We start from the raw sequence: 22,249 nt of genomic DNA, 5'->3' as shown, positions 1-22,249 counted from the left end.
GCACAGTCTCGGCTCACTGCAACCTCTGCCCCTGGGTTCAAGCGATTCTCCTGCCTCAGCCTCCTGAGTAGCTGGGATTACAGGTATGTGCCACCATCTGGCTAATTTTTGAATTTTTAGTAGAGACGGGGTTTTGCCATGTTGGCCGCACCGGCCTTGAACTCCTAGCCTCTAGTGATCCACCTGTCTTGGCATCCCAGAATGCTGGATTACAGGAATGAGCCACCGTGCCCAGCCAAGAGGCCTGATTTCGACTGAAGTCTGCTCCTTGCAGGATCTAGGAAAGGGCTTTGTAAATCTAAGCTGGATACCTGATGCTCATCAACATGAGACTCCTCCTTGTTGACTCAGCCTCCCTAACAGTCTGTTGAGATATCTATTTGGCTCTTGAGTATATGGGACGCTTTGTTAACGCTTTTATTGACTTGTGTCATCTACCCATTCAATTAAACTGCCAAGTGGGTGAGGCCAAAGGTGAAGACTCAGAACCTGGGACGGAGGCCTGCACTATTCCTTTAGAGACGCGGGTGGTCACCGCTGCAGTCAGCAAAACGTCTTACAAATTTTTTGGACATGAAGAAAAGTAGTAAAAAATAGTACAATGAACAATCACATGGACTCTAGACTCCACAACTGTCAACATCTTGCTGCATTTCTTAGTATGAGTATGTATGCACATGTGCACGTGTGTGTGTAGAACTTCCAAGGGAGCCATCCCACAGAGACAAATCAGGGTGGGCAAACTTTTTCTGCAACAGGCCAGAAGTAAATATTTTCAGTTGTGTGGACCTCTGGTCTTTGCCTCAGCTACTTTGCTGGGAAGCAGCCAGAGGAGTGTGTAAGTGAATGGCTGTGGTGTGTGTTCCAATAAAACTTTATTTAAAAAACAGGGCAGCAGCCTGAAAACCCTGAGAAAATGATAAGTGGTACATGACTCAACCTTTTCCTGGGCAGACACCACAGCATCCTATAGGGTAAGGCACCTGACATCAATATTTTAAGCACACCCTTAGAATAACCCTGTGTGTTCCAAACTAAGGAATTTGGGAGTGGCCCACCCGCAGATCCACTCCTTTCTATGATAAACATCTGAGCCTCCAGCCTGCCCTGTGGAACATGGGCCCTACAGGGGATTGAGGCTATGAGTTTTAGGTTACTATCGGGGTGTCCAAACTTTTGGCTTCCCCGAGCCACATTAGAAAAATAATTGTCTTGAGCCACACATAAAACACACTAACACTCGTGATAGTTGATGAGCTAAAGAAAAATCACAAAAAGTCTCATAATGCTTTAAGAACGTTTACACATTTGTGTTGGGCCACATTCAAAGCCATCCTGGACTGCACGCAGCCCACAGGCCTCGGGTTGACAAGCTTGAGTTCCATGAAGGTTGCCAGGCGGAGGTGGCTAGGGGAGGGTGCTAGGTGGAAATGCAGTGTAAACTACATGATGTTTGCACGTGGTTGCAGTCGTGGTTTTCTTGCCCAGCCTGCTACCTCATCGCCTTATGGCTTTGCTCAAATGTCACTCAAATGGATTTTTCTCATTTGTTTATCTTAGATTGTGTCTGTGGTAGATTACGTAGGAAGGTGGATATGTCGTCCAGCCTGCTGCTACTGGACCGTTTCGTTATGTTAAGACAGCCCTCTCCAGCCCGCCACCATGGGACTCTCTCTTCTGCATGTAAATCCCTAAAAAACCCGCATGCCTTGTTTGCTGGCTCCAGGTTTCTTCTTTGGCCTCTTGAACCTGGTGCCTTCCCTACTGAGGTTAATAGGGTTTCAGCACAACACATCCCCACACAGAACCCTCCTGGACCAGAGTCCTTTGATCCAGACATCACAAGACAGGAGGTGGGACGGGAAGAAGGAAGGAGGGAAGGAGAGCAGAAGAGAGGGATGCCAGGGAGCAGGGGGTGAAAGAGAAGGGAAGGGAAAGGAGGAAAGAACAAGGAGATAAAGGACCAGGGAGAATGGAAGGAAATGAGAACGCGTGGGCATGATATGGTTGGGCTGTGTCCCCACCCAAATCTCATCTTGAATTGTAGCTCCCATAGTTTCCCCGTGTTGCCGGAGGGACCTGGTGGGAGATAATTGAATCATGGGGGCGGTTCCCCCGTACTGTTCTCATAGCAGTGAATGAGTCTCACGAGATCCGATGGTTTTATAGGGGGAAATCCCTGTCTCTTGGCTCTCATTCTCTCTTGTCTGCTGCCACGCAAGACGTGCCTTTCACCTTCTGCCATGATTGCAAGGCCTCCCAAGCCACATGGACCTCTAAGGCCATTAAGCCTCTTTTTCTTTATGTATGTCTTTATCAGCAGTGTGAAAATGGACTAATACAGTGGCCATGCCACCCAGAGCAACACAGCTGTGAACATGTGGGTGATCTTGATTTACTCACCACTATACACACACACAAGAAAAGCTGTCCTAAGCCCTATTATTGTGTTTACCATGTTAATATGTTTATTATGCAGAAAGCATCAGAAATAGAAATATGAAATTAGAATAGTATGAATACCCGTTGTTTCAGCAATTAATATTTTGCTGTTTCATGTGTGTGCGCACACGCGCGCACATGCACACACACACACACACACACACACACACACTTCATTTATGTCTGTGTGTGCTGTTGGCCATCTCAAAGTAAGTTGTCTGAGTCGTGATGCTTCATCCTCCCTAAATAACATCACGGCATCGGACACTGTCAGGAGCCATCCTCCCAGTCCTCTAATTTTATTTCAGCTTTAATTTCTTTTTCGATCAAGTCCGTCTTCAACCGCGTGGACAGGATACACAACAACTGAAAATCTCCTGCTCCGCCATCTGTGTATTTCTTAAATTGGCTGCCTGGACGCAGGCATTGTCCACCCCCTAAATATTTACCAACCCTCCTCCGTGATCTCCATCTGTGATGCAAAGTGCAGTCCTGGGCCAGCGTCAGCATCACCTGGGAACTTGCGAGGGATGCAAATTACTTGCCCTACCCCAGACTTGCTAACTCAGAAACTCTGCCAGTGCGGCTGCAATCCCCCTTGTGACAGCCTCCAGGTGCTTCTCACACCGGTCCCCAAGCTGTGAGAACCACTGCTTGTTGCCTTCTGGTCCAGCAGAAGGAGGAGCAGTGCCTACCGTCCAGGCACTCCCAGCCAGGAAATGAGCAGAAAGAAAAGAAAGGGATCGATTTTGTTTTGCATCTTTTAAAGTTAATTGATAGTATCATAACTTTCCCCATGAATAATATGCTCAGGTAAGGACTGTTTCTGCCCCACAAAATACAGATTACAAAACACAGTAAGCTCTGCAAACGGATGAGATTCAGCTGCAACATGTCGAATTATGTCAAGACACAAAGAAGAAAGGAAGCTGAAAATAGCAGCACAGACTCAGCACCAAGAGCTCCGGATCATCAACCTCAGGACTGGAGAGAAACTGCCTCCAGCCATTCCTCGGGTCCTAAGAGGCCCCAGACAGGAGGAACGCGCTCCTGTCCATATGCCATGAGACTTCATGCCAGCAACTCCGCGGTACAAAGCGTGTGGTTCCCAGGGAGGCAGGAGTGAGCAGGCTGCTCTGAAGAGTGGTATTTTATCCTTTAAAAATAGAACATTCTGAGCATACACGATATGAGCAGTCACCCCACAAGCAAAGCTACTGCATTATATAACCACGATGTGTTGAAGCCCTGAAAACCACAGGCTGCAGGTGTATGATAAAGACTCAGGGCTCAACAGCTTGGCAAGCAAAGAGTTAATAGCCAAAACATACAGGAAAAATAAACTGTATCTATTCCATGTAGACAGAGAATTGCAAACTGCCAAGCGACCTATGGGCTTGGTTCACGAAGGGAAGGTAATGAATGGGAGAGAAAGCACATTTTCATCCTGGCCTATTATTTCAGCTCGCAGGGTAAGAGTTATGAGATTAACCAACAGTGAATTTGCAAAACATCTTAGTGGGAATGCTTGCTTCTGCTGAGAGTTATGCCTAGGTGACAGCCGAAATGGTGGCTCCAGGAATATGCTCCTCTGAACCTCTCCTTAGTTAGACAATATACTCTTGATGATTTCTGAATGAACCTCACCATGGATTTTTCTGATTTGTTATTCTTAGAATGTGTCTGTGGTTACCATCGTTATGCATGCGCATAATTCCGTAATCCATCCTCAAAGAACAACATGCAAACCACGCTCCACAAAAGGACTGTTAATTTCCCGTATTTCCTGTCCTAAAAAGAAAGCCAGCATTTCAGGGGAGGGGGTTTAGCATTCAGACAACCTCTCCTAAAGTCCTTAGGATCCTGAATCGCCATTTTCCACTGGGTCAAAAAAAGTAAATAAAAACCTTGCAGCTTAAAAACACAGCAGGCATCTCTGGAAACCAATGTTGCTTCCAAGAACTTAACCGCGACCCATATTCACACTCAGAATCCACTTCTCCATCTCCTTCTTGGGCCCCAACTCCAGACATCCAACTTCACTTGCAAACCATTTTTCAGAACCAAAAGTCCACAAACAATACCAAATGTAAAACCACACAAAAGCCAAGTGTGCCCTCTCCCTCACCCACACCTGCACTCCCAGCCCGGGCTCAGTGGTGGAGATCCCCGAACGACAGTCCTGAGGTGAAGCGTGTGTTCCTGACGCTAAATGAAGGCTTCCACCTCCTTCGTGGGAAACCTCCTCTACTTTGAATTTTTACAAAACCTGGCTTAGTAAGAGGACACACTGCAGTCAAAGAGCCTATCAATGACCATCTATTATTTCCTGGAAGCTTACAATCTTACAATCTAGAGACGAAAAGGCATCCAAGTGGAATTTTTATTTTTAGCCCAGAAGTAATAGGTTAAAATAACGTTCACATGCAAACAAAAGACTTCCGTGGCTCTTTCTGGAGTCTGTGGCAGAAACCCAGGGCTGATTCTGGGCTGACACCCTAGACACATAAAAATGACCCATCTGTCTCCAAGAGGGGCGGCCCTCACCCCTCACCCCAGCCTCCAAATGCAGTCATCTGATTCAAGAAAAATAATAATTTTTAAATAAAAGCCATTCTCCTAGGGACCTGCTGCTGTTGGAATTTGCAAACTCTTTGCCTTTAAGAAGCCTGCCCCCTAGACAGAGGCCCAGCCCTCTGCCTCACCAGAGGCATGAGGCAAAGCAACTCACCTTATGGTCACAGAGGGATCCTGGATGAAGAACTTCATCTTCCCCAGAACCCCTGCTCTCCCTGCAGGCTTCTGGAGCCTTTCTCCCAAACCTCCCTGAAAGGCTGAGATTGGCAAAGAGCCCCCCAGCCCTGGGACTCTCACTGGCTCCTGCGGACTAGCTCTGCTCCCTGAGAAAACTTCCAACCCAGCACGCACTGCAATTGTCAGGAAGCTCCTGTCTGCCTTTTGGGGCTGAACACCATTATTATCTGTAAACATTTTTAAATATAGATGTTGCAGGAGTCAGAGATGGGGCAAGGGTGGGGGTGAGGAGGGTGACCCGGGCCTGAGGGTCCGACTCAGTGGACCAAGTGCCGCCCCCCTCCAAGCCTCCCCTCTGCTCAGGGCCAGGCGCTGCTCCTCTCTGTGCCTGTGATGTCTCACTCAGCACTGCCAGGACACTGCCCAGGCTGGCGTCTGGCCAGAGGCTGGCAGAAACTACCTGAACCAAAGCCCTGAATCCCATATGCAGAATCCACAATGGCAGCAACTTCTCCTGGCCTTAGGCATGCTCCAGGAACTAGCAAAACTGGAGTTTTTCTTAGGGCCCTCTCCTCTCCTTCCCCTGCCTCCACTGCTGTCACGATGACCTTGGCGACCTTGGGCAGAGGGACGTTGAGCCATGCAGAGTCCCGAAGCCGCCGCTGAAGTCTTAGATCAGGGAGGCTGCCTGCAGCCAAGCCCTAAGGGAACTCAGGAGGCAAGAAGGAGTCTGACATGCAACCCGAAAACAAAAAGCTCTGAGGGCGGGGACCCGGGATGAACCTTTTATTCCAGGCACAGGTACAGGCGGCAGACGGACGCAGATGTCAAAGGCCTAAGCTCACCTGTAGCCCCGACACCTGCTGCTGCATGTATGTCTATTGCGGGCTTAGGTGCAGGAGCATAGGGTCAGCTGGGGAAGGGCCCAGAGCAGGGTTTCTCAGCCTCAGCACCAGTGACATTTGGGACCACACAATTCTCTGTGGTGGGGGAACTTCATCGTCCCCAGAACCCCTGCTCTCCCTGCAGGCTTCGGGAGCCTTTCTCCCAAACCTCCCTGAAAGGCTGAGATTGGCAAGAGACTGACCTCTGTCCTGTGCATCGTAGGAGGTTTCGCCACGTTCTGACCACTGCATGCTGGAGGCCAGAAGCACCCTCCGCCCGTTATGACAACCAGAAGGTCTCCAGGCACTGCAGTGTCCTCAGGGAGGAGAGTCACCTCGAGGAGAGGAGTGCTGCTGGGAAGAAAGACAGCCGCGGTTCTGAACCAGGATCCCTGCTACATAACCACCTAAACCCAGGCAAGGGGCTTCACCTCCTTGAGCCTCAGAGACAGGGGTCACAGCCCAGAGACAGGAACTGAACAAATGAAGCTTTGCTATGGAGAGGCAGTCGCCCCCTGACACCACAGGAGTCCAGATCCTTCCTGCAGGGGATGGGGGGCTGGACTCAGGTCCAAATTCTCCTCCCAGCACATTGTAGTGGGGACATCTCTCCCCTCTTCTGTGTACCTACCTGTACATTGGGGTACCCTTCCCCAGGAATTATGTGGCATGAGCTAAGAGAGGTACCCAAAGTGCCTATCACAAGGTACAACCTCAACACAATTAGCTGGGAAGAGGGAGGAGGGGGAGGTAGATGGAGGGGAGGAGGGGGCGGGAAGAGGGAAAAGAATAGGAAGGAGAGGAAGAGAGAGGGAGGAGGAGGAACAGGGAGAAGAAGGGGGAGGAACAGGAGAAGGGGGGGAACAGGAGAAGGGGGAACAGGAGAAAGGGGAACAGGAGAAGGGGGAACAGGAGAAGGGGGGAACAGGAGAAGGGGGAACAGGAAAAGGGGGAACAGGAGAAGGGGGAACAGGAGAAGGGGGAACAGGAGAAGGGGGGAACAGGAGAAGGGGGAACAGGAAAAGGGGGAACAGGAGAAGGGGGAACAGGAGAAGGGGGAACAGGAGAAGGGGGAACAGGAGAAGGGGAACAGGAGAAGGGGGAACAGGAGAAGGGGGAACAGGAGAAGGGGGAACAGGAGAAGGGGGAACAGGAGAAGGGGGAACAGGAGAAAGGGGAACAGGAGAAGGGGGAACAGGAGAAGGGGGGAACAGGAGAAAGAGGAACAGGAGAAGGGGGAACAGGAGAAGGGGGAACAGGAAAAGGGGAACAGGAGAAGGGGAACAGGAGAAGGGGGAACAGGAGAGGGGGGAACAGGAGAAGGGGGAACAGGAAAAGGGGAACAGGAGAAGGGGAACAGGAGAAGGGGGAACAGGAGAAGGGGGAACAGGAGAAGGGGGAACAGGAGAAGGGGGAACAGGAGAAGGGGGAACAGGAGAAGGGGGAACAGGAGAAGGGGGAACAGGAGAAGGGGGAACAGGAGAAGGGGAAGAGGGCAGAGGGGGACAAACCCCAGGGCAGGAGTCAGAGCCACGCCCCCCACAGCACTGCCTGGCAGCACATTAATTCTGAACATTCTGGGGGTGTTCGTCCACATTTAGGGCCTCTGGGTCTCTAAACGCAGCAGCCACAGACTGTCCTGACAGTTCGTTTCCACTTTCAGAAGAGGTCCTGCCCTGACTGAGACACCTTCAAACGGGAGGTGGGAGGGAGCCGAGCCCAGGACATTGACAGCCGAGGTCGCTCTGATTCCTGCCCCTTGTCAGCTTACAGGGAACAAAAAAATGAAATCTCGGCTGAATTTGGTCAGAAACTCGACTCAGGGGCAGAGAGGTCTGGAGACCAGCTCGGGGTTTCCTGGCCATCCCAAGCTTTGGGGCCGCTCTGCCAGGGGCTGCACTGAAGCCCTAGTGGCTTGACCTGGCCTCCCCCTCAGGCTCTTCTGCGACTGCACTGTGCAGGTCAGGTGAGGAAACCAAGGCTCAGAGAGACAGAGTGAGCTGCACAAAGCTACCCAGGTCGGACACAGTTGGATGGGGTGTAGACACCACCTGGTCCACCCGGGCCTGACTCTGACCTTCTGCAGCTCTGAGGCACTGACATCCAAGGGCCCTGAGCTCACTGTTCCAGCCCAGAGATGGTCCCAAGACTGCGCCAAGTAAGGCTGGGTGCAAGTCAGAATCCCGGGGCCTCCACAGGACACCAGGGTCCCCAGGGTCACCATCCCAGCTGCTTGTCTTCCCCTGTGGCCAGGAGCCCCAAGTGCTACCAGGCCAGCTCCCAGTCACCTGAGCACTGGCCACATTGAGGGCCCAGAAGCACAGCTGTGAGCAGGTCTAAGAGCATCCAAGGTCTGGCCCTCGCCGTACTGCTGACCCGGATGGTGCTAAGGCAGACACCCCACTTAGCACCACACCGCTCGGCCATCAGGAAGAGATCCTGATCCCAGGCCCACGCCTGTGCTTCATGAGCCCCTCATTTTGAGGGGGGCGTCCAATACCAGGTCTTACCTAAACCTCACAACAGGCTATGTAGTGAGGCATTCTATTCCCATTCTACAGATGAGACACAAAGAGGCTCAGCCAGGAAGACAGCGCTGAACTTAGTCTGGGGACCTTCCTGCCACACCCACAGATACACTCCAAGAAGATGCCACATAAACTGGGGTTGTCCCAGGAAGACGCCCTGAAGTTCCAAGTCTGTTCAAATCCACGAACTACAGAGCCTCAGGTACTGGAGAGACGCCGAGGGAGACGAGGTGCCCTCCTGCCCTCAGATTGCTCCCAGCTCCCCGTAACAGACACATCCAACCTGCAGGCTACCCCTCCGGGCTCTACGTCCAGGGCCCCTCCCCAATTCCTCCCCTCCTCACCAACCCCACCACCACAGCCCAGGCCAAGCCCCACTCACCTCTCTTGCCTGGAAGCCCCCAAGGGTCTTCCCACTTCCACGAGAGCCACTCTGGGGTCCAGTCACCAAAGGGCAACCACAGACAACTTCCTAAAACTTTCCCGGGGTATGTGGGGTCAAGCAGGAGGCTTTACCTGACTCGTGGATGAGGAGAGAGTGGGTGGAGGGGAGGGGCCGCGAGCTGAGTGTCAGGGCACACAGTGTGTCTCGGGAGACCCCGGAACCGCACGGCTGAGTCAGGATGGCAGTGCTCATGCACGTTCATCAGGTTCCGAGCGCCCAGTGCAGACATTAAGCCACTTAATCCTCACATCCTCAGAGTCTGCCCTATCCCTCTCTTGATGCCCGGATGAGGAAACTGGGGCTCAGGAAGGCAAATGAGCCACCCATGGCCACACAGGTCGATTCTGCAGCCCAGATCTTAGCCTAGGGTCTCCCCAAACATCAGAGCTGCAACCTGGGTCACTGAGTGTGATTCCACACACAGTGTGGCATTTCCTCCCCATCCAGCTGTGAGGGGTGCAGGTGAGGATCATCCCCACTTTAGAGATGGGAAACTGAGGTTCAGGGAAGCAGGAAGTTCAAGGCCAAGTACAGCGTTGGGACAGGGACTCAGGGCACTGTGACTCCAGCGCAGGGCTCCTCGGCCTCAGCAATACTGACATTTGAAGCAAAATGGAGCTCTGTGGAGGGAGCCATCCTGGCCAGTGTGCGGTGTTTAGCAGCGTCCCTGGCCTCTGCCCATGAGATGCCAGTGGCACCATGCCTCTCAGCTGTGACAACCAAAAATGTCTCCAGACAGTGCCCAAACTGCCCGTATTCGAGAGCCGCTTCTGAAAGCTGTGCTTACAGCTGGGGGACTCCAGACCTCCTCAAGGCAAAATTTCTAGCTGTGGCCTAATGGGTCACATTTCAGAATAAAAGAGGATCCCTTTCAGCAAGAACTTCTTGCCTACGGTTGCTCCCAAGGATGAAATGCAAATGTCCTAGAGAGGCCAGGCTGGATACACAGGCAAGTAGGTGGGTGAACCAGGTGTGAGTTCTCCATGTAGGTGGCCAGGGGGCTGGCCAACCTGGAGAAGGCAGGTCCTGCCTAAAGCAGGCAGCAGCCATGCAGCTCGGCAAGAGCCATGGCCGGTCCATTCCTTCATTAAGTGGGTGGACCTCACCTGCCAGGCACGGTGCGGACCCTGGAGACAGCCAATATCACAACCGGACAATTCCTTCCTCAGGAACCTTCTAGCCCACCAATAGCCAGCAGCACCCACGTTCTGAGGTTTTCAAGCCAAGTCAGAAAGAAAATCCAGAGGTTTGTATGAAATCTCCCTACTTTTAAATGTTGGTTCGATGAAATGCACAAACACTGTGTTCGAACCAGCCAAGTCTGCAGGCTGACCTGCGCCTCCGGGGCCACCTGTTTCTGACCTCGGGTTTCTACCTTTCCTTTCCACCAGACTAAAGCAGAGGAGGGCTAAGCCACCTCCCAGGGCTGCCTTTGAACTCTGTGGCTTCCAAGCTAGACCCATGAGAGAAGGAACGCATCATCACTTTGGAGAAACTGACTCTTACTCTAGACCTTCCCCACAAAGGAGAGGGGAGGCCCAACCAGCAGGGAGAAGGGAGGCCCACCAGGAGGGAGAGGGGAGACCTGCCCAGCATGGAAAGGAGAGACCTGCCCAGCAGGGAGAGGGGAGGCCTGCCCCCATTATGGAGAGGGGAGGCCCGCCCAGCAGGGAGCCGCACCCCCAGCTTCTTGTGAACACACAGATGGTCACAGCCTCACTACTTGCCCAGGCCAAGGAGGCCACTTCACCAAGGCCCAAGGAAGGCCTAATATTCTGGAAATCCCCCTTTACTTGGCTCCTGTGATTTTCCATGATGGGAACTCATGCTAAATGAAGAAAAAGAAAAAAAAAAACCCTCAGAATAAACAGAAGGAGATCCACCTGGCTCTCCCTGACACCAAATGCTCTGTCCCAATGGACCAGGGAGGAGCTGAGCAGGGTGGGGCAGCCTCTCGTGCTCACTGGGAAAGCATGCACACGTGAGTGCAGAAGGCATGCCTCCAGACTTTGGTCTGAGAGCAGAAAGTACGAGATTGCAGAGGAGAAGTGGAAAGGACATTTAAGGTGCTGGTGAGCGATGCTCAGGAGATGGCAGTGAGGGTGGGAATGACTGCCCGACTGGGGAAGCGCGCTGGAGACAGAAACCACAGGACCATCTGGGTCTATGGGCCTGCAAACAGCCAAGGGCAGTAGAAGATGGAGGACCGAGCAGGCTGTAAACACAAGCACCACGCGCTGTCAGAGGCCAACAAAGCAGCTCGAATGCTCCCTCTAGGAGAACTTAAGAGCAGAAAAGCCTGGGGTCTTCCTGGACCTTCCAGGATGGAAACAGTGAAAGTGCCTGCCCCCCGGCAGATGGCTGTCCTCATCTCCCCTCCAAATAAGGGGAGAACAGAGAGAACATGGAGGCTTCCATGTAACTGAGAGCGCAGGTTGGTGGACGTGTGTCCACACTCTGGCCCTTCACACGAGCTTGTCCCGGGCAGGGGGTGACAGGACCCTGTGAGGCCAAGTGAGGCTTTTCACAGGACAAAGGGAGGATTCTGCCTCGCAAGGTGGCCCCATCTCCAGCCCTTTAGAGGTTCGTCACAGTCCACCCATTTCTGAACTTGACCCAGACCAGTGAAACCCGTGGCTCTGCGCCCACATCCCTCCCGAGAGAGACGCCTTCCCCGTGCCCACATCTGAAGCAGCACCCATCCCTCCTTCCCCCAGCCAGCTCAATCTGTCCCGCATTCATCATCACTGACGTCACGTATGTATCAATAGGTTTTTGTTGTTGGTCATCTGCCCGAGATCAGAAGCAAGAGCGGCAGCGTCTAAACGACCCCCACTCGAATGGGACCTTCCATGATATCAAGAGTCTTAATTGCCTAGTTCACAGATTCATCGAAAGGCCTTGCACAGCATCCAACACTTACTAGGCACTCGATAAATATTCGCTGGGCACATAAAGAGATGGATTAATGGACTCTACCATTGATAAGCAGACAGTTACATCAAAACAAGAACGTTAAAAAAAAAAAAAAAAGAACTTTGTGAAAGGCAATTTAGGTTAAAACAATTAATAGAAACAACACAAATGCCCCTCAATTGACAAGTGGGTAAACAAAGTGTCGCGTATGCAGACAGTGGAATAACATTCTGTCATAAAAAGGAATGGAGTCCTGCCACATGCTCCAATGTGGATGAGCTTTGAAAACATGACGCCAAATGAAGGAGGCCAGTCACAACCGCCACAGGTCATGTGGCTCCATGTCTATGAAATGTCCAGAATAGACAAATCTAAAGAAACAGAAAGTGGATTAGCGGTGGCCACTGGCTGGGGGAAAGGAAAATGGGAGTGATTCCTAATGGACACAGCGTTCTCTTCGGAGGAGAAGAAAATGTTCTAAATTTGACCGCAGTGACGGTTGCACAACACTGCTCATATACTAAAAACCATTGAACAGTTTACTACCAATGGGTGAGCTGCATAATACGTGAATTCTCTCTCAATACAGCTGCTACCAAAAGAATTAAAAGAAAACTTGCAGGGCAGCTTGGCCATGGATCAGCTTCTCCTCATTTGGAGGCCACTTCTTGAGTGTAATAAATTAGGCAACGGGGAAAACCAGCACTGATTCTTTAAGTGTCCAGGGGTCAGTAATTGACCCCATCTTCAGCAGCTAACACAGCCTTGAGACAGGGATGCTGAGAAACCTCCTCAGTGCTGGACGCCTACTCTACACAGGGGCTACTCTACACTGGGGCTACTCTACACGGGGGCTACTCTACACGGGGCCTACTCTACACGGGGGGCTACTCTACACAGGGGGCTACTCTACACCGGGGGCTACTCTACATGGGGCTACTCTACACCGGGGGCTACTCTACACCGGGGGCTACAATCCCAGCATGGGATCCCCACAGGTCATATGGTAAGCCACACCCACTGGGCTAGATGGTTGGTCATTTTTCACTTTTACTTCTGACATCATCACCTCATCCTCCCCTGCCTTATGCTCTGCAATTACTTCATCTCACCATTAGCCCATCCCAAGACAAAAGAGAGAGGTTTAAATGACAATCTGGGGTCTTCCAATAGAATATCGTCACCCTGAGCAACAGAGGCACGTCCAAGCTGAGATCTCCAGGTGGTCTGTGTCCCGTGTTACTTGTCGGGACTGTCAGCACTGCTGTGCCTCTGCTGGCCACCTGGGACATTGCTCCCCAAGCGTGAGTCTCTCTGTTGGTCAACGAATGACCCTCAAAGGTAATGAAAAGGAAGTAGTGCTACAATTTCATGTGATAATAATAAGAGTTACCCTTTTAAAGATCACACCATGTAAAGACCAGAAGCCCACTCAGACCAGTTTGGTCAGAAGGGGTGTGATGGGGCTTCTCTGGATCTCAGGAGACCTGGACTTCCAGCCTACCCTGGATCCCCCTTCGTCTCTGAGCACAGGCTCCCACCTCTGCTTCAGTCTGCATGTGGGAGGCAGGTCTCTCCCCCTCTCTTTGTTCCTGTCTTTCCCTCTTTCTCTCTGTCTCTCGAAATGTCTCTCTCTTTCTCTCTCTCTCTCCTTCTTTCTCTATCTCTCTGTCTTTGACTCTCTCTCCCTCTCTCTTTGTCTCTCTCCCCTTCTGTTTCTCTCCCTTTCTTTGTCTCTCTCTGTCGCTGCCTGTCTCTGTCTCTCTATCTCTGTCTCTTTCTCTGCAGTCAAGCTCCTTCTGCTTCACCCGCCCACCGCTTGATGTTCCCACAGCTCAGCTGTCACAGAATGGTGGCCGCAGGCCCTGAACCTGACATTCCAGCTCTGTGCCTTTCAGGTGACCCCCAATGCTATGTCCAACCCTATCTTCCTGTGAAATAGACCAGTGGCCTGGTTTAGGCAGGGTGGGAGAGGGCAGACTCGCAGGGCATGTGGGGCCGTGGCTTGTGCAGAGCTTAACGGGAGGCGTGAGGCAGGGAAGAGACAGATAGAAGAACGATGCCTTGGTCTGCCTTGTGCTAACCCCATGGGGTGCCTTCCCACGCCAGCACATTGATGTCCATCTCTGTGTATTTCCACCTCAGCCACAGAAAGCCCAAGTGAGGAGAGAGCTCAGGCTGCCATGCCTCCCTGCAAGGGACCTCCAGCAGGCAGATGGAAGCTGGACAGACCTTCAAAGGCCCCTCCATTCCTAAGTCCCAGCCTCTGGGCCCCAGTCCTCTCTGGTCCCTTCCTCCTCACTCAAGCTGCTGTTGGCAAACTTCCTTGTGTCCTCTCTACCACCTGTGCATTGAACTGCAATCAGATTTTCCTCCTTTTAATGTGGGTCTGGAGCCAGGATGGCCTGATTGGCCTCAGCTCTGTGACCTGCCCCATGTCCTCTGCTGCTGCTCCGCAGCCCCTCTTTCTCAGGAGCTCAGAGCCTGTAATTCCTCCAATCCCCAACTCTGTCCTTCACCCGCCCTCATCCTGGCTACACCCCTGTGGCCACTGGTGCCCAGCAGCTGGCTTCAGTCTCCGTAGTCATCCCCTGGATAGCCCGACAACAGGGGGATGCTTGCAGCCCCCAGCATCGTGAAGCCTTGACGTCCTCAACGCCAACCCCACTCCTGATGACCTTAACCATGGCCAATACAGACTTAGCTTGTGGCAGGATCTGCACCCCCCACACACGTAAGAATGTAAGCCTCTGAGTCCCGCCTGCACCCAATCCTCGTCCTTCCATCTCCTGAGCCTTCAAGTCCACACAGGCTCTCCCTCCCCCTTGCAGCCCCTCTCTCAGCTTTCCAAGTGTTATTTTCATCCAATTCAACCCAGACCTCTATGGGCAGCATTTCCAACCAGCACCCAAGATCCAATCCTCCCTCGACCTCCACCACAACCTCACTGCCCCTACCATCTGTTTTTCCTTATTTCTGCCATCAAGCACATAGCTTAAAATCTGCTGGAAAAAAAAAATCATAATATGACAAACTCATTTTACTTGGCTTGAGCAAGGTGCTAAGGATCTTCGGGTTCTTTACTGATCCCCAGCTGATTTTTCTGTACCATTTCGCAATCTTTGCAGGGTACAGCAAAATCACCTTTGAGAATTGCTGGTAGCATCACAAATCAGCATGACCCTTCTGAATGGCATCCTTTCTCAAAAGGCATAGGGCATTTAGCTGCAGAAATTCATGTCAGAGAATCCATCCCAAAGAAAGAATCCTAGGTGGAGACAGTGCCACATACGTGAAAGATTTCCTGCTATATTAGTAATCACACTGAAAATGGTGATGCCTTGAAAATCTGCAGCACAAGGGGAACCCCGTTAAAGAAATTTTACTACAGTGGATATCCTACTGAAAGACTGCTTATGCCTGCAGTTTTCAAAATAAAACTTCAATTTAGACCCCTTGAAATACACTATTTGATTTGATTATAAAATAAAACCAAGTAAATCAGGTGCAATGTAAGCATATTATACTATTAGAGAAGGAGATAAGAGCAAGTATCTAATTCATGTGAGAGGGTTGAGGCTGCAGAGGGACCAGGAGAATCCTGCCCCCTGCCCGTGATGGATACCGCACAGACGTTCACCCTCCTCTGATGAATCAGATGGAAGGCTTCACAGACAAGGTCAGGTTTCAGGGGCTGACTTGCGAAAGGTGGCATCTGGCAGGTCAGCAAAAGATGTATGGTGCCTCCAGTGAGGGGTGGAGGTGAGACTTGAACCAAGGTCTTAACAACTTTGCCACACTGAGACACACAAAAGGATTGGCGAGCAGCCCTTTGGCCTTTGCCAAAACTGGGGAGAACGTACAGAAGTGTGATTATAGGATTTCTGCCAGCAGTGAGGCACTGGCTCCCCAGGATCAGGAGGGGGACGCTGAGGTTGGGAAAGGGGGCGTAGGAGAAGGTCAAGGCTGCGGTCCAATGGGGAGTGAAGCCAAGTATGGTCCTGGGGACCCAGGCAGGGTCGGCAAGTGGCTGAAGCCACGCCAGGAAAGGGCTGTGAGGAGCAGCCCTGGAGGAGCCTCCGGGAGGACTGGAGGACAAGGTCACAGGAGGCGGTGGCAGGCACGACTATAAACAGAGTAGGCTGCCCGAGGTTCACTTTGGAGGAAGAGCCATTCTGCTGGATGCAAGGAACGAGGCTATGGCCCTGAAGGTGGGTTGCTGGGGAAATCTGAAAACAGAAAGATACCAACTATGTCTCTAGTATCTCTCAAAAGTAAAGCGCCCTTATAATCACTCTTTTTGTGGCTTGTTCACTGCCTTGTCTCCTTCCTGTGGTGAAGCCTACTGTTTTTCTTACCCATTTGTTAATTACTTATCCAACTACCACCACTTTCCCAGTCTACTAAATAAAGACTCCTTAATAAGTCAGAACCTATAGTTAAGTGTAGCTTTTCTCTCCTAAGTGTTTAGGAAAACGGGAGACTCACAGGAAAACAAGCAGTTGTCAGTAACTTATGCTAAAGAGTAACGTGGACGTTTCAATATGCAGCAATAAGATCTTGGACACTCTTGTTGATGTGTTTGGTGGAATATACGATATGATCTTTATACGTAAGGCCTTCAGTAAAAGTAAAATAAACAAGCAAGCAACACAGACTGGTTCTTTGCCAAGCACGTGCGACCATGCCACGAGCCTTTCCATGGCCTCGTTCCCCGGCGTCTCCTCCTCCGTTGCACGAGGAAATAACTTCAGCCCAGAGAAGCCAGAGCCCTCCTCAAGGCCACACAGCTGGAAAGTGGCAGCTTGGGATGAGAGCCCAGGTCGGCCAGCCCCCGAGCCAGGGAACCACCTGCATGCGGCATCGTCAGCCAGCCTGCTCTGCGTGAGGGCACAGTGTTGACACGTCGTGAAAAGCACATAGCCCTTATGAAACTGAGTCACTGCCGCTGGCCTACATGTCAGCTTCACAAGAATGGCTTTAATTAAGTAAGAGTGAACTGAAACATTTTCGGTTTCATTGTTAAAAGAAATACATAAATAACCTGAAAAGAACTGGGGGTCTCACTAGGTCTGGTGACGTCACGTATTCACGCATCCAAGTGTGTTTCTGGCTCAGGGGCCGTGATGCCCTTCTGCTGGCCTTGGTCTGTCCTCCGCGTCTCCACCCAGTTGCTCCAGCCACCCGGAGCCATCCTTAGCAGCTCTGCCTCCCTCTCTATCAGGTTGAATAGTTCCCCCCAAGATTCATGTCTACCCAGAACCTTGCCTAGAAGTAAGATTTTTGAAGATGTCATCAGTTAAAATGAGACCATGCTGGCTGATGGTGAGTCCTAACCCCAATGACTGTGTCACTGTAAGAAGAGGAGAAGATGTGCAGAGACACGCACAGGAAAAGCCAAGTGAAGGCACCGCAGGGGCTGCAGTGACGCGGCAGCAGCCAGGCAGGGCTTGCAGCCCCCAGACGTTAGAGAAGCCAGGGGGCATCCTGCCCCAGAAACTTTCAAGGACAAGTTTCAGCCCTACTGATGCCTTGACTTCAGACCTCTGGCCTGCAGAGCTGTGAACAGTGAAGGAACACGCCTCCATGGTTTTCAGCCCCCAGGTTGTGGATTATTTGTTACAGCAGCCCTAGGAGACTCACACACACTCCTTCACCTTCCCTATGAAGTCTGTCACCAAGTGGCATGAATGTCACCTCATGCATAACTGTGGGTTAGCCCAGTTCCCTCACCCACTCCCCATTCCCACTGGCCCCCAGCATCTCCTACCTCAGCGATCACAGAAACAGCCACCCTGCCCTGCACCACCTGCCCCCTCCAGCCCCTTTTCCTCCAGAGGGCTCTCTTAAAAACAGCATTCGAATCATGTCACTCCCTGCTTAACAGCTCCAACTTCTTCCCTTCTGTTTTTAGGATAAAATGCCGGTTCCTTCACAAAGCTACAGTCTCCAGGATGCAGCCTCTGAGACGTGTTCTCTCCATTAGCAATGTGCATGCTTCCGCCTTCCCCACCCTCCAGACACAAGAGCCTTTCGTTGGTCCATGTGTCCTGCTCTCTCCTGCTCAGGACCGCTGTCTGAAACACCATCCTGCTCCACATTCATCTCCGACTCTCGTTCCTCATCTAGCGAGTGCTCCCCCACTGCAGGTCTCAGGGTAAAGGCTGCTTCCTCATGGAATCCACCCTGTCTCCCACCCCACACGGAACTAGGTCACATCTCCCCACTAAATGTCCTCACCATATCCTAAGCATCTTCACATACACCCATATGTCATTTCTTGTCTAATATATCAAGACTACCTGCCCTTCCGAGTGAGACTCTTATTTACCACCACAACCCCAGTGCCACGTGTGGTAGCTGCAACATAGTAGATGCAGACAGATTTGGGGTGAGAGAATGAATGAATGAATGAATGAATGCTCTGTAGCCACACAAAGGGTGTCCCTTGAGCACAAGGTTCGTGTCTCTAGATGGTCTCCTGCGCAGCACTGAATACTCTATTCCACCGTGAGTCCCTTTCACAGGGGCCCAGAGAAACGGATCTAATCCAAGGCATTCCACACACAGATCAGGAGCCACAGCAAGCAGCCCTGCCACTAGCAGCCACTCTGTGGACAAGAGAAGCCAGTAGAAATTTCATTTTCACACCGTCTAACTGCTGAAGCCAGTCGTGCATACAGATCAGGTTTCCATCTGATTTGACTTCCTGAGAACTCCCACGGAGAGGCGGGTCTGTCACTCCACGGCCAACCTGGAGTCCAAGGAGCCAAGGCCACATGCATGCCAAAAATAACATGTACTGGCTTTTCCGGCCACAGACAGAAGCTCTACGGGAGTCCAAGTTGGACAGTTTTCAGGCTTGTTCAAGAGGATGTGGCCAAACCCATTTGCTGGTACACGTTATACCCTGGGATCTGAAGAAGCAAGTCCTAAAAAGGGGGTCCTGTCCATTGTCCACTGAGCATTAGGATGAACCCGACCACGTGGTCTGGTTCTCACAATAAGAAGTGGCTGTGGAACCACACCCCTAATGGCACAGCCATCAAGTGGCTCAGTCCAGCAGGAAGCAGCACCTTCTCTTGCTCAAACTTCCTTAATTCAGAACAGAGTCATGGTACCTGGGAGCACCCTTCTGCTAATCATGCCCCTAGAATCGAATCCAATTTTCCTTTCCCAATAAGGTAATAGGAGGATCTAGAAACTTGCACAAGCCACTGTTCACTTTAAAATTCTGAAATAGACAGCAGGAACACGAGAATCACAGTGTGAAGAGATACAGTCAAACATTCGGGTTGCCACATTCTCTTCCTTGTCCATCAGAATTACAGAAAAACAAAGAACATAAGTCAGGACAAATAGAAAGTGTTTGCCCCAGATGAAGTCATGGTCTCCTGATTTCCCTTCTTTATCCTTTTCATAGGTAAAGGCAATGACTATTGTATAATTTCCCTATTTTTAGAAAGTGGACTAAATTAGAACTGTTTCGTAAAACAACTCACTTTCCGGCTCTCCCAGAGAACGATGTTCTTGCTGTAGACACTCAGTGTTTACATAGGACTAACTTTCGTATGGAATCCAGATTATGGAGATGGAGTGATAGCAAACACTATTTAAGACATTTGCCAGCTGCCTGCTTCCACCCCTGACAGTAGCGTGATAACAGGGAATTGCCATAGATTGGAGGAAGGAGAAACTTGCTGATACTTTAATGAAATTCTGATGGCCAGACGACAGATTAGAATGTGAAGAAGCCCAAGCTGCAGAGTGAGTTTTTAACCACTGGTTACTCGTTTGTACAGGTCTTCATGGAAGTAAAGCAAGAAAACCACAAGATCCCCCAGAGATCTGCGGTGTCTTGCCTAAGTCAAAGGCAGCTGCCCTCTGAAAGTCAGGGGCTAAGGAGGACACTCAAGAGAAATCTACCCTGGGAACTCTGGACATTCAGTGATTGAAGGCTGGGGGCTGGGAAGACAGCTGGGAGAAACCTCTCTAGGGCACTGCAAGTCTTTACTGAAGGCAGGATAGATATCCTACAAAGTCTGAGTAGCAGAGCAGAGAGAGCTCTCCAGTGGGACTAGAAAACAGAGGTAACTCTCTGTGACCCCTACATCTGCTAGCAAGGCACATTAGAATGTGAAGCATGGTCGAAGCACTCCAAGATTCAGAAAGCTAGTACCTCAGATATAAAGCAGAAAAAAAACCTCTCAGTGCTCAGAACCTAAGCTGTGGTAAGGAAAATCCTGACCCCTCCCTCTAAGCACTTGAAGCTTGTAATAAATGGAATCAAAATAAAGTTATAAAAAGATCCAGACCTGGCTGGGCATGGTGGCTCATGCCTGTAATCCCAGCACTTTGGGAGGCCAAGGCAGGTGGATCACGAGGTCAAGAGATCCATACCATCCTGGCCAACACAGTAAAACCCTGCCTCTACAAAAAATACAATAATTAGCTGGGCGTGGTGGCATACACCTGTAGACCCAGCTACTTGGAAGGCTGAGGCTGGAGAATCGCTTCAACCCAGGAGGCAGAGGGTGCAGTGAGCCAAGATCATGCTACTGCACTCCAGCTTGGAGAAAAAGCAAGACTCCATCTCAAAAAAAAAAAAAAGAAAAAAAGACTCAGACCCAGATGACTGACTCTTCAATTATGATAAATGGAAAGAAAGAAAATTTGCTGTTATTTGACACAAAATTCTTGACATGTAGTATAAACTATGATGCCTGAAGAAGAACATTTGACTCATGATTAGAAAAAGAAAAGACAATAGAAGAAGATTCAAAAATAGCCTAGCTATTGAAATTATCAGACACAACTTTGAAATATCCATGAGAGCAATTTTTTAAAATAGTGGGTGAAAGGTAAACATGTATGATGAGATTTTTTAAATGAAACATGTAGAAACTGTAATAAATATCCAGATGGAAATGCTATAGTGAAAAAATATAATATCATTTAAAACATTCATTAGATGGGCTTAATGACAGAATAGGCAGAGCAAAAAAAAAAAAAAAATGATGAGTAAGTATGAAAACAGGTATAGAAGGCTGATAGCTCCATGATAGCAACAAGCTAAATTGTAGGCCAGATAGTTTATCAGAGGGGATCAGAGAAAGACAGCTAAGAAGAGATCTCCTGGTCAAACCTCAAAGACTGACATTAAAAAATATCCCTTTCAAAGGGGTTCAGATTTAATTGGATCAGATTGTAGAGGAATGTATGCACCCTGGACATTGTCAAAAATAATGGAGTGATAATTTGGCAGTTAGCCTGATAGCTTGGTATAATACCAACAGAGGCAGACAGATTAACAGGCAGATTAGGGGAGAAGGCAGAAGGGAGAAGTTGAAGAAACACTTGCTAAAACTACTGTCATCTCAAGGTGACTGTGCACACTCCCAAGGCTGCAGCATCAGAAGAGCAACATCAAAGTTTCCACACTGTGGGGAGAGATAAACACTGAAATAGCCTATCCCTGTCACAAAAAACATAAACAAGCAAACAACAATGGCAAGCTCAGAGGAAAGAGAAACCAGTATCCAGAGTTGCTAAAATATATTAACTACTAAAATGTCCAGCTTTGAAAAATATTCAGTATGTATAAACACACAGGAAAGCACACCCAATACATAAGAAAAAAAAAGCATTCAAAAGAAACTGCCTATGAAAGGGTCCAGCTGTCAAACTTAGCAGACAAAGACTTCAAAGCAACTATTAGAAATATGTCCAAAATATTGTAAATATGTACACTCTTAAAGAGGAAAGAGAAGGTGCATTGGCAAATAGACAAGGTTAATAAAGAGACAGAAATTATTTAAAAGAATCTAATGTAAACTATAGAAAATTACAATAATTAAAGCTCAAAATTCACTAGAAGGGATCAACAGCAGTTTTGTTGAATTGGCAGAAAAAAGAATCATTGAACTTGAAGACATTCAGAGATTATTCAATCTCAAGAAGAGAGGAAAAGAATGAAGTAAAAAGAACATAGGCTTAGTAAATTGTAGACACCATTAAGTGGACCAACATATGTATAATGAGAGTACCAGAATAAGAGAAGAGTAAAACAGGGGCAGAAAAAATTTTCAAAGAAATAGTGGCTAAAACCTACCAAATCTAGTGGGAAAAACTCTAATCTATAACTCCAAGATATTCAACAAATTCTAAATAGCATAAATTCAAAGAAACCCACACTCAGGTACACCAAAATCAAAATGTTGAAAAACAACAAAGAGAAAATCATGAAAACAGTAAGAGAAAACTGACTAGTCACTGCAAGG

The 22,249-nt window shown here is 49.8% G+C and overlaps 1 protein-coding gene across 10 annotated transcripts in view; it reads right to left on the bottom strand.

Annotated features, from left to right (window-relative positions):
• The window catches only part of PHACTR3 (phosphatase and actin regulator 3), a 263,489-nt gene that overhangs the window by 164,527 nt on the left and 76,713 nt on the right, over positions 1–22,249 (bottom strand). Inside the window, exon 1 of one of the 10 annotated variants that reach the window (XM_074406724.1) lies at positions 6,284–6,799. The exons of 7 other annotated variants lie outside the window; for them this stretch is intronic. In XM_074406724.1, coding sequence (XP_074262825.1) covers positions 6,284–6,332 — 49 coding nt within the window. In that variant the 5' untranslated portion in view covers positions 6,333–6,799. Of the gene's footprint in view, positions 1–5,173; positions 6,254–6,283; positions 6,800–22,249 lie in introns of those variants that run through there. 2 more of the 10 variants (XM_074406728.1, XM_074406727.1) reach the window with 2 other exon arrangements.

The sequence above is a fragment of the Saimiri boliviensis genome, chromosome 9 (assembly GCF_048565385.1).
Source record: "Saimiri boliviensis isolate mSaiBol1 chromosome 9, mSaiBol1.pri, whole genome shotgun sequence".
In the NCBI taxonomy this organism is placed as follows: domain Eukaryota; kingdom Metazoa; phylum Chordata; class Mammalia; order Primates; family Cebidae; genus Saimiri; species Saimiri boliviensis.
This window is presented reverse-complemented; position numbering and strand designations above follow the sequence as displayed.